This window comes from Oreochromis aureus, linkage group 13 (assembly GCF_013358895.1).
Source record: "Oreochromis aureus strain Israel breed Guangdong linkage group 13, ZZ_aureus, whole genome shotgun sequence".
In the NCBI taxonomy this organism is placed as follows: Eukaryota; Metazoa; Chordata; class Actinopteri; order Cichliformes; family Cichlidae; genus Oreochromis; species Oreochromis aureus.
The window spans coordinates 26,202,900-26,216,320 of record NC_052954.1 but is presented as its reverse complement, the minus strand read 5'-3'; the positions used below and the strand labels follow the sequence as shown (position 1 = coordinate 26,216,320).

Here is a 13,421-nt window from a genome sequence, read left to right as displayed (position 1 = left end):
CTAATGAGAACACTTGCTGGGTTTTAAATTTTTCAGATAAAATGTTTATGGAACTGCATCATGCTGTAGATAAAATGTGAAACAAGAATTAAGTCCTTTTAAGGAAATTAACTACTAAGTGGTGGGTTTTTCTGTTATCATAAGTGATCAGTGTGGGTGTCTGTCTGCTTTCACAGCAGTCTGAATTTAGAGAGTTTGCTATTTGAACATCACTAACACTTTTTTGGTGTTTTATTTCCCATAGGGAGGGACTATCTGTATTCAGACCAGTATGTATTTCTATGTACTGTACAGAGCCTTGGCTTACAGTGTCCACTGAACTGCAAATGTTATGTCATCATAGTGAAATCTAACCAACAAGCTATGCAGTATTTCGTCTGTTGATATCTTTGTCCCGTCTAACAAAGACACATCTCTTCTTTAATACCTACCAGAGTTGATTTGACTTGATGTTACTCTAAAAGATATGCAACCCTGTTAGCTTTTCCTTCTGAGAAATCCTGTTTGAATCTTGATGGAGAGAGAGTTTCTCCTCCTGAAGTTTCTGTCCTGCTGATTTAGTTAACACTAATCGAGGTGGATGCTCGTAATCAGGATGTTTCAGACCCAATTATGCAGCAGAAGAAGCTTTTTTTTTTTTTTTTTTTCCAGATGTGTGTGTGACAGTTATTTTGAATGGTGCCAGATGTTCTCCTAATCCAGTCTATCATGTTGGATGGATGTTTGAGGGGAAAAAAAAGTCTTTTAAATGTCCTGGAGCTCTGTAGTGTTAGTGAAACCTAATATTAAATACAAGCCACTGTGATGACATGTTCCTCTGACCTTTTGCTTGTCTAGTATCTTTCACACCATTTTCCTAACATTTCCTCAGAGGTTGTTAATCTGGTCGAACATCCTGGTACGAGAAGACATCCAGCCTTTTAACTGTTTTCTGGAATGCTTGACTGGCGGGGCAGATATTGTGTATTTGATTGTACAGAGATTTTGTAAATATTAATATGATATATTCTACACCAGCAATCTGTCCGTTGATAAAGTTGTTTTAACTGTTCAGGGCCAGGTTTCCCAAGCACGACTCACAATCCCAATGCAGACAGAAAATGCATCAAGACAAGACAGAGTTATTACCTTTGCCAATAAGTCTATTGGGGCTGTAATTTAAAACTGTTGGCTAATTGTGCTGTGATTGATTAGATTAACTAGATACTAAGTTTTGTGACATTAACATGTAATTGTGTTAAATTTGCCAATTGGAGATATATATATTTTACATTTATTGCCACTTGTTTGTATACATTTCCATTTACTTCGTTACCAAGGTTATTTCTTCATCTAAGTTCAACTTAACATTAGATGGTGATGAAAGATGTAGTTGTTGAATCAAAGCTTGTTTGGATGCTCTATGGTGGCCTCAGTGGGGGTGGGGGGGTGCCTGTTTTCTGTCTGCTGGATTTCAGTGCTGGTTGTTCACCTTGGCTCGCCTGCATTTGGGAAGTTTTGGGAATCCCAGTGCTGGTTGTCAGCGTCAGTTCCGCTGCTGCTTTTAACTCTGATTTGGGGAAAAAATGGTTTTAAAAAAGTCAGTTTAAAAAAATGGCTCCCTGCCTTGTGCAATGTGTATGTACTGAAGTGAAGAGATTTTTTTTTTTTTTTCTAAAGAGAAATAAAACTAAAACTGGATGAGATTTGTTGTGGATATTTCTTTATTGAGCTCGAATGAAAGGTACACTGCAATCTATACAGAAATAAAGATGAAAAGCATGAAGTAGTTAGAAAAAAACGCTAATAAACTATAGCTAATTTAAACGTGAAAGCTACAATTAGAGTCCGTAACTATTTATTTATTTGTTGTTATTTTTTTTAAAAACTCAATATTTTTTTCAAGCTGACTGGATGACACAGTAAAAAGCATTATGGATATTATGATCTGATGGTTGCACTTTTCTCGTAGCTGGGTGAACAATTATTACTTTCTTTTGTATTCTGAAAAATAACAAGTAAATACATAAAATGAGATGCTGAGCTACTTTAGAATAAAATCTGCAAAAATACTGCACTTTGCCAGAGGGGGTGCTGCAGATTCATAGAGGTTAATGAGTTTATGAACATATAAATTTCTGAATATATTTCTGAACATAAAACATATATAAATAGATACAGATCTGGAGATCTGTATGCATTTGGATCTGGACTTGGCACTGATTAGTAAAGTGGACGTCCAGTGTATCTCCACTAAAATATTTAGGCAGGCATTCATCAGTAAGTCAGGGCGAAAATTGGCAAAACAATCCACCTCTGGGAGAAAACATTTTAAAAGAAATTGCACGACAGATTTGAAAAAACAAATTTTTAACATTTTTAAATGTTTGAAATAAATAATAAAATAAATTTAAAATTTTTTTTTTTTCATTATTATAAAAACCCAGCGGTATATTAGCTGGCAGATATTATTACAATTGTTTGCCGACAATTATCCGCAAACAATTGTAATTTACGTGCCAATAAATACAAATTTTACAAGTAAAAAGTCGGTGGAAGAAACGCCTTTCAGCCATGTTAAAAGAGTTGACTTTGCATATACAAAACACAGATCTGAGCAGAGTTGGGTAGCGAGAAAAAGACTCATTTACGTGTTGTTGTGACATTAAAACAAGGTTAGGGTCGTTGTAAGTACTCATACTTAAATACACACAACAAATGCTTGGGAATCTGCTGGTTTCGTGTACCGGAAAAAGCAATGTTATTTTTACTGTTGTCACTATTATTGCGTGCATAGCGTTTTTTGTAAGTCTAAAAAAACTCGTCTTCAGTCCTCCAATGGCGGAAGCGTAGCTCCACTGCAGCGTGCTGATGCGTCAAAGGATCAGCCAATTAGCTTCCACTTCTTATCAATGGAAGTTCTCTGTTTGTGTTACTGATGAACACTTGAGTCATGGAGCGGTGACGGAGGGGAGCGGAGATTATCTGGAGGCTGTAAGCAAACGCCCGTACTTCTCACTTGTTTTTGTGTTTTAGTCTTGTTCAGTACTGCTCTGCTGTTTCTGTTCCTCCTCGCTTTTCTTTCCAGTTCCAGTCCTTGACGCTCTAACCCACATAGGCTATGTGTTGATGTTTACTTTGTTTTGACTTGTACTGCCACAGGCTGCTGCGAAAAACAGCAGAAAATATGCGTTTACCTGAAAAAACAAAGCATGCATTTAGATGAAAGTCATAATAAATGTATTCTACTAATTTACAGTTCTTATGGATGCTTTTTCCTTTTTGTTTTCAAATGAATATAAAGCGAAATCAAATGTTCTGTGGCCACATTTTACAACAAATTACAGTCTTCAGTGAATTAATGTAAACTTTTTAGTGTTAGGGAGCCAAAAGGTTTGCATTTTACTGCAGGGTGGAATTTCTGTGTTGGTGACATACGTTTGCTGGTAGCACAGGCATGCAGACTAACAACCTGTTATTTTGTCAAGATTACATTTTGAGCAACATATGACATAACAAAAGAAGCTGCACAGAAACCTTTGGACAAACACATGAGTGCAGTTGCAAAAGCACAGATAGGCCAAGTGCAATACTTTACATTTTAGTCTCTTTATAAGGTTTTAATTGTCTGTATTTTTTTTTCTGGTGCTTTATTTTGAAGGTTTGCTGTTCTATTGGCTATTCTGTTGTATTTGTCACCACACATAAAGCTAAGACCAAGGAGCTGATTTGTTAAAAACTAAATTAGCTAATGTGAAACCTGGAGCTTAAGAAATGGAAACATACACATCTACAAATCAGACACCGGCTATATTTTTTTATCTTACATATAGATGTTTTTTCAATATATTTATTTACTCCAAATGTGGTTTTTACATTGCTGGTTAAGCGATATAATGTTGTGTTTGAGCAACTGTTTTGGCTAAAAGCTGTTTTCTGTAGTTCCCTAATCCGTTTTCTGAATAAACTTCGGTGTTTTTGCACATCAACACAATCTGACATCGCATAGACTTTGTACTCAGGAGCTGGCAGGTTAAAGACTGGCTAATGTTCCCAGCTGATCCTCGCCTGTGAATTGAGTTGGCTAATCATATATAGGGTTCACTATTTAAGCTGTTTGAGCCTGCCCATATCTCCTGCACTGCTGCAAGCTGTTTTGCAACCCACTTCGACCCCATCCCATGCTTTCATGCAATATTTAAATAAATATTATATTGGCACTGGTATCTTTCTACCTGCCTACAACAGAGCCATACCAACACATATAAATTACTTCAGGTAGAAATGACAGTCCAATACTAAAAATATAAAAAAAAATTTAACTTAAAGGACCTAAGTGAACTGCATATGCACTGTTTGTGGCATTTGCATGGTCAGCATTTCCAATAAATCTACTTTGTTTGAGTTTCTTGACCTACTTTTCAACCATGAAATCTGTGAGTTGGCTGAAGTTGGTAACTAAAACGACTGACTCTAAACACTAAAGGCCATTATGGTGTCCAAAAAGACTACATAATTTTTCTTTGTTTTTTGTTAATAAAATGTTCAGTAATTGCTTCTTTTGACTGCTCCCATATTAGGAAGGGGTTGGCACAGATTTTTACGTTGCAGCCATCCTTCCTGACACAACCCTCCCAGGGATTTGTGTCTCCTACCGCTATGTGAATGTGTAATAAAAAGTTTTATACTGTGTATTTATGTGACATACCGATAACAAATGCATAAGAAAACAGGTTTAATGTTATACTTATTGATAATGTAATTTCTGTAATTTCTCAGGAGGTGGCAGAAGGCACACCCACAAATGAGGGTGATTTAAGAGACATGTAACAGACAGGTTTGCTGACATCAGCTGGCTCTGTGAATGGCTGGAGGGATGGCAGTTACCAAGCAGGAGACACTTGAAGGAGGCAAAAGGGCATCTGGAGTCCGGACCGAACCTGAAGGAGGCTGGGGTTGGATGATTGTCGCTGGTTGTTTCCTCGCTACCATCTGCACCCGAGCAGTAACCAGGTGAGGAGTGTGTATCTGTGTTGGTTTAAGGCTACTACCAGGTACCAGTCCTCAATTTTCCCATTGTCACTACTGGGCACACTCTTTATATGCTTGTGATACAGCTTCCATTTAGTATTTCAGTGTATGATTTGATCTGTTATTAATTTAAGAGCACCGGGCCAACAGCAAATTATTTCCACTCATTGGTGTACTTAATAAATCTTTATTCTACACAAACTACTCAACATGACTTCACCTGCAGGTGTACAAAGCTCCAGATTAGCCTTTTGTAGCAGGTGTAGGATTATTACTATGCAATATGCAGTTTTGACACGTAGCTGTACTTTACAAGACTTTATGTTCTTAGATTTGATTATTAACACCTCAAAGTTATTACTTGGCAATAATCCATTCTGACTCACTTGCAACTTTTAAGCATCTCAGCAGCCATGTTTTTTTTCCCACTAAGACTTTGAAATCCTGCAGAGATGTTTCCACATTTACATCACTGTACATTACTTCCACAGGTCTGACACAATCTGGTGTTTGGCTTTAATTGAAGGTTCTCTCTAGATTTACACAATAGAAACTGACTGGGTGAACAAACTGGGTGAAATGTGTAATTTAAAAAAATTATGACCTTGATAGTATACAGCATGTGGTGGGAGGAAGAAGTTTGATAAAGTGTTGTGTAAGTATATATATATATATATATATATATATATATGTACATATATATCTGGTTGCTTTTTGATTTTCATGTAATTTACAAACATGTTCTTTATACAACTCAGTATTTCCCAACCTCCCCAGCTCACACAGGACATAATGTCACTTGCCATATATCTTAATAGATAATATAATCTTTCAACCCTGTGAGGTCACCCCTGTAGTATACATTTGATTTTGAAACCGTAGATTTTCCTGGGGAAAAAAAAGATGTTTTTTTGTTTGTTTGTTTGTTTTTTAACACCTACAGACCAGGCAAACCAAAAACAGAGAAAACGTCTTAGATTGTTAATCACTGAAGGTATAACATTTGTAACTTGTAAAATTGAAGCACAAAGCCATTCAGCATCTAGTTTGTTTCTCTGCCTGAAATGAAAGCTAACATTGCTAAACCTTTTGTAGTAGTGGCAAGCAAAGTACAAGAAATGAAAAATTGTGTAATGATGAAAATAATAATAGAATAGAATAGAATGCCTTTATTGTCACTATACAGTTGTACAATGACATACAGAGCATCTCCTACTCAGTGCAAACATGCTGGGGGGGGGGGCACAGTTCTGCAGCGCTATATACATATGGACAGTATCAACAAAGGGAAAAAAAATATATAAAATGTACAAATTTACAAGCCGGTTTAAAAAAAAAAAAGTAATATGTAATAAATAGTGTTGTGTGTGTATATACAGTTGGGTTATTCCACATAGAATTGGTATTGCATGGAATTCTGTTTTAATGTGAATTTTTTCAAGGCGGCAAGTGATTTACAGCACTGTTCTTGTGTGAGGCTTCAAGAACAAGAAGTCCTGCCTGGTGTAACAGACAGTAAGGGTGAATAAAAATACAGGTCATGGAGTGCAGAGCCCTCTTACTGTTTGATATGAATGCCTGTCATAAACTGATAAACAGCATACTTGGTTGCCAAATCTGACAAACTAGGATTTGACAAGTATTAAATAATCTAATTAATATTGCATTTGGCCCAAATCATCACCCAAAAGTTAATATATATGATATAGATAGTGGATGTAAGACACTATTATATACTGACCTGAAGAAACGATGTTAGGCCAACTGGCAGACTAATTATGTTTTATCTGTTCTTCGATATGAAGACTTTCTCTTTTGTTATTGACTTACTGAATGTAATAAAACTCTTTGACGTTGTTATTGAGGAAAGCTACTAATCCTATTATCATCGGTTTATTGCTTTATTTCACCCTTCCTTATTCATGTCACAAACAATCTCTCTGTATGCAGATGTGTCTCCATGTTCTTTGTGGAGTTCCAAATGCACTTTGAGAAGGATTACTCCAACACTGCCTGGATCCACAGCCTGATAGACTCCACCACTATGCTTTGTGGTAAGATGATCATCAAGGCTAACAGTGTATATCCTTATCAAAACATACACAAGTTAGTAGGGTATAGTTTGACCAGAAGGGGAAGAAACAAATCTTGTTGCAGTTAACAGGCATCTATTTACACAAATTTGCTTTCTTTTTTTTTTTTTTTGAAAATGAGGCATTAATTTGAAAAAAAAAAAATCTTATGAATAAAATGAATCTACTGAAACTGTCTCTGCAGCTCCTCTGGGCAGTTTTCTTGGGAACCGTCTGTCCTGCAGAGCTACAGTGATTCTCGGAGGCATGCTGTCGTCTGCTGGTCTGATTATCAGCTCCTTTGCTAACAGTCTGGAGTATCTTTATATGTCTCTGGGTGTCCTCACAGGTACATGTTCATGATACACAGCCCTTTATCTTTGTCTGTTGTGTACACTGCAGTAGTCCTCCATGTTCTCTCAATCCTGTACACATATATCTAACATACACAACATGATCTTAAATGGAAGCACAGCAGATTAGATGGTGACAGCCATGCGTCAATAGGGAACCAGCCAATGTTGTTGGAGATCTGATTCTGATTGTAATGGAGGGACAATGATGCCATCCACACTGCCAGTGCATTAAAAGCATACCAGGATAGAAAAATGCACAGTGTAAAATAAGTCATAGAACGTAAGTCACCAGAGCCCAAACCTCAACATTACTGAAGCATTCTGGGATCATATTTACAGGGAATGAAACAAAAGGTGGCCAAAGAGGAGCTTCAAAAGTCCTTCAAGAAGCCTGGAGAACTATTCTTGAAGACTACTTAAAGAAATGACATGAAAGTTTGCCTAAGAGAGTTCAGACTGTGTTGTACAAATTCAGCTTTCAACTTATATACTGCATTTCCACATATGTCTTACGTTTGATGTGTGGCTCAAGACTTTGGCACAGTACTGTACAAACACAGACATAAGTTACTTTTGGCTGCTTCCTTATTCACAAGGGGTCGCTAGAGTGGGTAGCTACACACGTTTGATTTGGCACATTTTTACTACAGATGCCCTTCAAAGGGTTTGTGGGTTAAACCATTTAACAGAAAGATACCACCGACAGAACCTCAGGGAGCCTCAACCTATATTGTGACCACTTAAAGGGAAAGGGAAACAGTTTTTTTCAGCTGTGAAAGGGAGAAAAAAAAATAGAAGCATTTTTAAAGGGGAATGATATAAGCCGTGAACGTTAATGATGATCTTACTATGGAGTTTCAATATTGTTATACCAAGTTGTTTTGGGGAAAATATTTGCTAAGTAAAAAGCAGATTGTAGAATGGCACATATGAGAGCTGCTGATGAGATGTGGCAACGTATGGCAGGTCTCCCAAACTACAAAAACCCTTTATTCTTCTCTACAGGTCTTGGCTTTGCTCTCAGCTACACACCAGCCATAGCGATGGTTGGAAAGTACTTCAATGAGAGGAAAGCTCTGGCCTATGGCATCGCTCTGTCTGGTAGTGACATCTTTACTTGTCTTCATTTTTCTTTCTTTTCACTGATACTTTATTTTTCTCACCTCACCTGTTCATTCTTCCTTTCACTGTTTCCACCTGTATGTATTTACTGTGTTCCTTTGTGCTTTTTTCAGTCTGCTCTTCAGTTCCTCATCCCATGTTCCCCTTCACTCTTTTCGTGTTTTATTTCATTCCATCAAATCCGATGTTACCTCATCTTTAGGCAGTGGCATTGGGACCTTCCTCCTGGCTCCTGCAGTTCAGCTCCTTATAGAGCATTATTCCTGGAGAGGAGCGCTGCTCATTCTTGGAGCATTCGTTTCCAACTTGTGTGTCTGTGGTGCTCTGATGAGGCCACTGGAACCAAGAGGAAGTCAAAGGTAAGTTCTTTGGTATTTTGGTGTATTTTACTTGGATATGAAAGAAATATGTTGCAAAAGTAAAACTACTGACAGGTAAAATGAATAACATTATTGATCTCATTACAATGCAATGTTCTTCTGGTAAATGTTACCCAAATGGCAGCTCCTTGCATGACTTAGTGTAGCAGTGTAGCAATCTGCAAAAGCTGCTCAAAGAGCCACAGTTGTTGACCTCCAAATTCCCCATATCCCAATTTGATTAAGTACCTACAGGATACACTAGGAACAAAACCTAATCCATGGAACCCCACCACCCCGACTACCCCACAACTATCAATATATTCCATAAGTGAAATGTTAAGATTTCTCTATAGTATGTACACGCTAGTTAAAAACCAAGCTAGGTTTCCAAAATAGAACATTAGAACAGCTAAATATTATCTAGATAACCTATTTTGTGTAAAATATCCACTGTCTCGTAGATAAATAGTAATCGATGACTGAAGTTTTTATATCCAAATATAATATATTAGCCAAACTGAGGTAGGGTTTTCAACCAGTTTAATTTTTTGGTAAAGAATGGAAACACGAGGGAATAAGAGGATAAAACCAGTTTACAGCCTCTTAAAAAAGGAACTGGCACTTCTGCTACTCTGCTCAAACTGAAATGTCAATAGAGTAAGGGACCAGAGAGGGTCAACTAGCTGAGACCACAAGAAATCCGTAATTGTAGCCATGTTTCTGTCCAAGTTCTGCTTAAACAACTACCTGTCTCTTTTACATTTGGATATGCATGGATTAAACAAACAGGTTATAATGGTTTTTTTTTTTTAAATACAACTCTGTGTCAGCGCTTGATTCTTGCCACAGATTTAAAAAATCACCTAATCCTTAAAAAAATGAAATTAATTATTTTCTTATCTTTCTCACTCCATCTGAAGGACATGGGAGAGCAAGCTGACAACATTTGGGAAAAACTGCATGAAGACAGTGCTGGATTTTAAAGTCCCTGAACAAATATCTGCCGATTGTATCCAAGTGGACCACAAGCAGCTGGATGTAACGAACTTAAAGGGTCCTCAGGGGCTCCTCATACCAAATGGAACATTGAAAAACTTTGGACTTGAAAAGGGCAAACTAGGTAACATAGCATTTCTTCCAACCCTGGAGCCATCTGATCGGAAGTTAATAGATCTGAAGATAGGGAAATGCTTTTTATTTAGCAACTCACTCACAGACACAATGCTAGGCAACATTGAATTCTCAGATCTTAAGCTACCCAACATGACCGAGGACTTGAAATTGGTTGAAAGCATTAGCTTGAACAAAGACATGGATGGAAAGATAGAAGACTCAAAATTTAATGAAGCCAGACAAAGTGACAATAATCCTTTAGTAAACCCTTCATCCAGAGGACAGTGCTTTTGTTTCAAGTCCAGGGAGGAGTTTGGCTTCCTTTTGATACCCAGCTTCCTGATTTTGTCCATGTCATTCTTGTTTATGGCGTATGGTTGCAGCCCTCCAATAGTTTACCTGGTTCCTTATGCCCTCAGTTTGGGGGTGCAGCCTCAGCATGCTGCTTTACTCATGTCTATATTTGGAGTCTGTGGAATTGTTGGCAATATCACCTTTGGGTGGATCACAGATAGGGGGTAAGTATTAACCTGGAGTGTATTTTTGTTAGTTAATAATTAGTTTGTTGTATTTAATTAAAAGCTCGGTGGTGATGTATTTCCTTCGTTCTAGGTGTGTTAGGAGGTTTCGCATGCTGAGCTACACGGTGGCGATGGCCATGGAAGGCCTCTGCTGTATGTTCATGCCTTTCCTTAGCTCCTTCTCCCTTCTCGTGCCTTTTTCCATACTTTATGGGTACTTTGATGGTGCATATGTAGCACTAATACCAGTGGTGACTTCTGACACTGTGGGCTCCACCTATCTCACCTCAGCTTTGGGTGTGGTTTACTTCCTTCATGCCATCCCCTACCTGCTCAGCCCTCCTATTGGAGGTAAGGATTCATGAATTTACTACAGGAGAGTTAAGAGTCAAACTTTGTTTGTTCATCCTATTTATTCCCCCATGCATGTTCTAGCCTCTATACCAACCTTTTTAGGTCTTTTTTGCCTTTTAGAATCTGCTGTTTGCAAAGAACGAGCAGCTCTCTCCACTTGTTTTTGTTTAATAAGGCAGTACACCACCTAATTTTTATTCTACATGCTTTTACATCCATATTTTCAGAAATAACTGTGCAGAAGTTTGAGCATAAACTCTGCGAAACAATGCCATTTTGGAGGAAAATAAGTCCTACTTTAAAATATAGATTTTAAAAAAATGTGTTTATCCCTTTTCTTTTCTGTTTCTTCAGGTTGGTTAGTTGATCGGACGGGAAACTATGCAGCAACTTTCTTCCTCAGTGGGGCTTCCTTCATCTTCAGCTCCGCAGTCCTAGCAGCTGGCATGTTAGTCAGACACTGCCAGAGGTCCAAGTTGAACTCAGCTGCACATTTAAACCCCAGTCACACGGCCGCTGCAGCTCTGCAGAGCATCCTATGACATGTCAACCTTGATTCTTATTCACTGTCTGCACAGATGATGGTGCTGCTGGTCTGTGGGTGTACTAAGATAATAATGTGTGACTGGGCTAAAGATCAAGAAGCAAGTGGCCAGGAAGGAAAAAAACAGAATTTTAGTTATTTCACAGTGACATTTTCCTGTTTTGTTTTTTTGTTTTGTTTTTAATGACTGGATAAATATTTTCTATAGTAATTAACAGTATAGATTACTAATTGTCTGAAGTAATTTTTTTTTTCTTTTTAAAAAAGATGATACTTAAGAAGTGCCTTCCAACATAATTTAAAAATGAAAATTCCTCATGTCTCTTTATTTCAGTTTTCATATTGAAGACCTGCTGAATGTGAAAATGTAAGCTAATCCTAAGTGTTGTTTTTTGTGATTCTACAACTTCACCTACAAAAAATGTTTGGACACTGTGAAAAATGTGAATTAAACAGGATTGCATTGATTTGCAATTGTCATAAACCCACATTTCATTCACAATAGAAAATAGAAAACATATCGAATGTTTAAAATGAGACATTTAACTGTTTCATGAAAAATAGCTCCTCATTTTCAATTTGAAGACACACACAAAAAAATGAGTTTAAATACTTGATGTCATATCTTTTCATTCTGAGAATCTGGAAAAATGTCTGTGCTCTAAGCACAAGGCCACAAACCAGTAGTGGATGCCTGTTGTCTTTAGGCTCTGAGACGGCACTGCATTGCAAACAGGCATGATTCTGTCATAGAAGTCACTACATGGGGTCAGGAACACTTAAAGAAATCATTGTGAGGATAGTTCACTGTGCCATCCACAAATGCAGGTTAAATATCATGAAAAGTGGAGTCCAGAAAAACTGCTGTCGTCTCTGGGCCAAAACTCATTTAAAATTCACTTAAGCAAAGTGGAAGCCTGTTCTGTGGCCAGATTCATCAAAATTTGAAATTTATTTTTTTTGGAAACCATGAATGCCACATCCTCTGATCAGCAGAAGAGCAGGACCATCCAGCTAGCTGCCAGCACTCAATTCAAAAACCAGTCCAGTGTCTATATTGGCCACTCGCCTATCTGGTAAGACACCATCAATCTTGAAAGCTATGTACAGATTTTAGAGCATATTGTCCTATCCAGATGGGTTTTTTTTTCAGGTAAGGCCTTGCATATTTTAGCAAGACAATGTTAAACTGCATACTCCAGTTTTTAGAAAAGCATAACTTCGCAGTAGAAAAGTCAGGGTGCTGAATTTGCCTAGTTCAATTCAGCCCTTTCACTGACTAAAAAGATTTGGAGCATAAAGAAATGAAAAAGACTTTATTTACATAGAGCCAAATCACAACAACAGTCACCTCAAGGCGCTTTATCTTGTAAGGCAAAGACCCTACAATAATACATACAGAGAAAAACCCAACAATCATATGACCCCCTATGAGTAAGCACTTTGTTGACAGTGGGAAGGAAAAACTCCCTTTTAACAGGAACAAACCTCCGGATGAACCAGGCTCAGGGAGGGGCGGGGCCATCTGCTGCGACCGGTTGGGCAGACAGCATTGCTCTCCTAGAAGACGAGCAACAGCTCAGTCCACAGACATTTTTCGACTGATGTTAAAACAAGCCGGGAAGCTACACAGTGGTAAGCACAGCCCAGTCTCAACTTACTTGAGACACATTGCTTCCATCAAAATTACCATATTTTTTCTTAAAATGGTGCGTTTTATTTAGATGTTAAAAAATTTGATATGTTTTCTGTGTTCTGTTATGAATAAAAAACGGGTTCACTGCATTCTGTTTCTATTTACAATTTACTCAGCATCCAAACTTTTCTTGGAAAATTACATCAAGGTTAAGAGGGGTGTTTTCAGCCACCAGGGGGCAGTAGGCCCATGTGTGCACCGTTCACCCCCTGTCACTTCATCGTTTAATGCATTTCAAAAAGTTCATTCAAAACAGATGTTCTTGCAGAGA

General features: G+C 37.7%; 1 protein-coding gene across 2 annotated transcripts; it reads left to right on the top strand.

The window, feature by feature from the left end:
- The first annotated feature begins 2,828 nt into the window (after window positions 1-2,828).
- Window positions 2,829-11,921, top strand: LOC116324821 (monocarboxylate transporter 12-B-like). 2 transcript variants are annotated; one of them, XM_031745581.2, is made up of 9 exons: window positions 2,829-2,973; window positions 4,759-4,992; window positions 6,961-7,064; window positions 7,288-7,431; window positions 8,444-8,539; window positions 8,763-8,919; window positions 9,843-10,553; window positions 10,648-10,709; window positions 11,265-11,921. In XM_031745581.2, exons 2-9 carry the CDS (start codon window positions 4,844-4,846, stop codon window positions 11,450-11,452), a joined length of 1,611 nt encoding a protein of 536 aa, XP_031601441.1. In that variant the 5' UTR covers window positions 2,829-2,973; window positions 4,759-4,843; the 3' UTR covers window positions 11,453-11,921. The 2 variants fall into 2 exon arrangements, with proteins under 2 accessions (XP_031601441.1, XP_031601440.1); XM_031745580.2 differs by having other exon boundaries at window positions 2,846-2,973; window positions 10,648-10,907.
- Window positions 11,922-13,421: the final 1,500 nt, after the last annotated feature.

Bases quoted from the DNA above. Each gene is read 5' to 3' on its own strand.
- LOC116324821 (XM_031745580.2), top strand. From the start codon at position 4,844: ATGGCTGGAGGGATGGCAGTTACCAAGCAGGAGACACTTGAAGGAGGC. The intron at 7,065-7,287 runs GTAAGATGATCA...CTGTCTCTGCAG, and splicing joins CTCCACCACTATGCTTTGTG to CTCCTCTGGGCAGTTTTCTT. The intron at 10,908-11,264 runs GTAAGGATTCAT...CTGTTTCTTCAG, and splicing joins GCTCAGCCCTCCTATTGGAG to GTTGGTTAGTTGATCGGACG.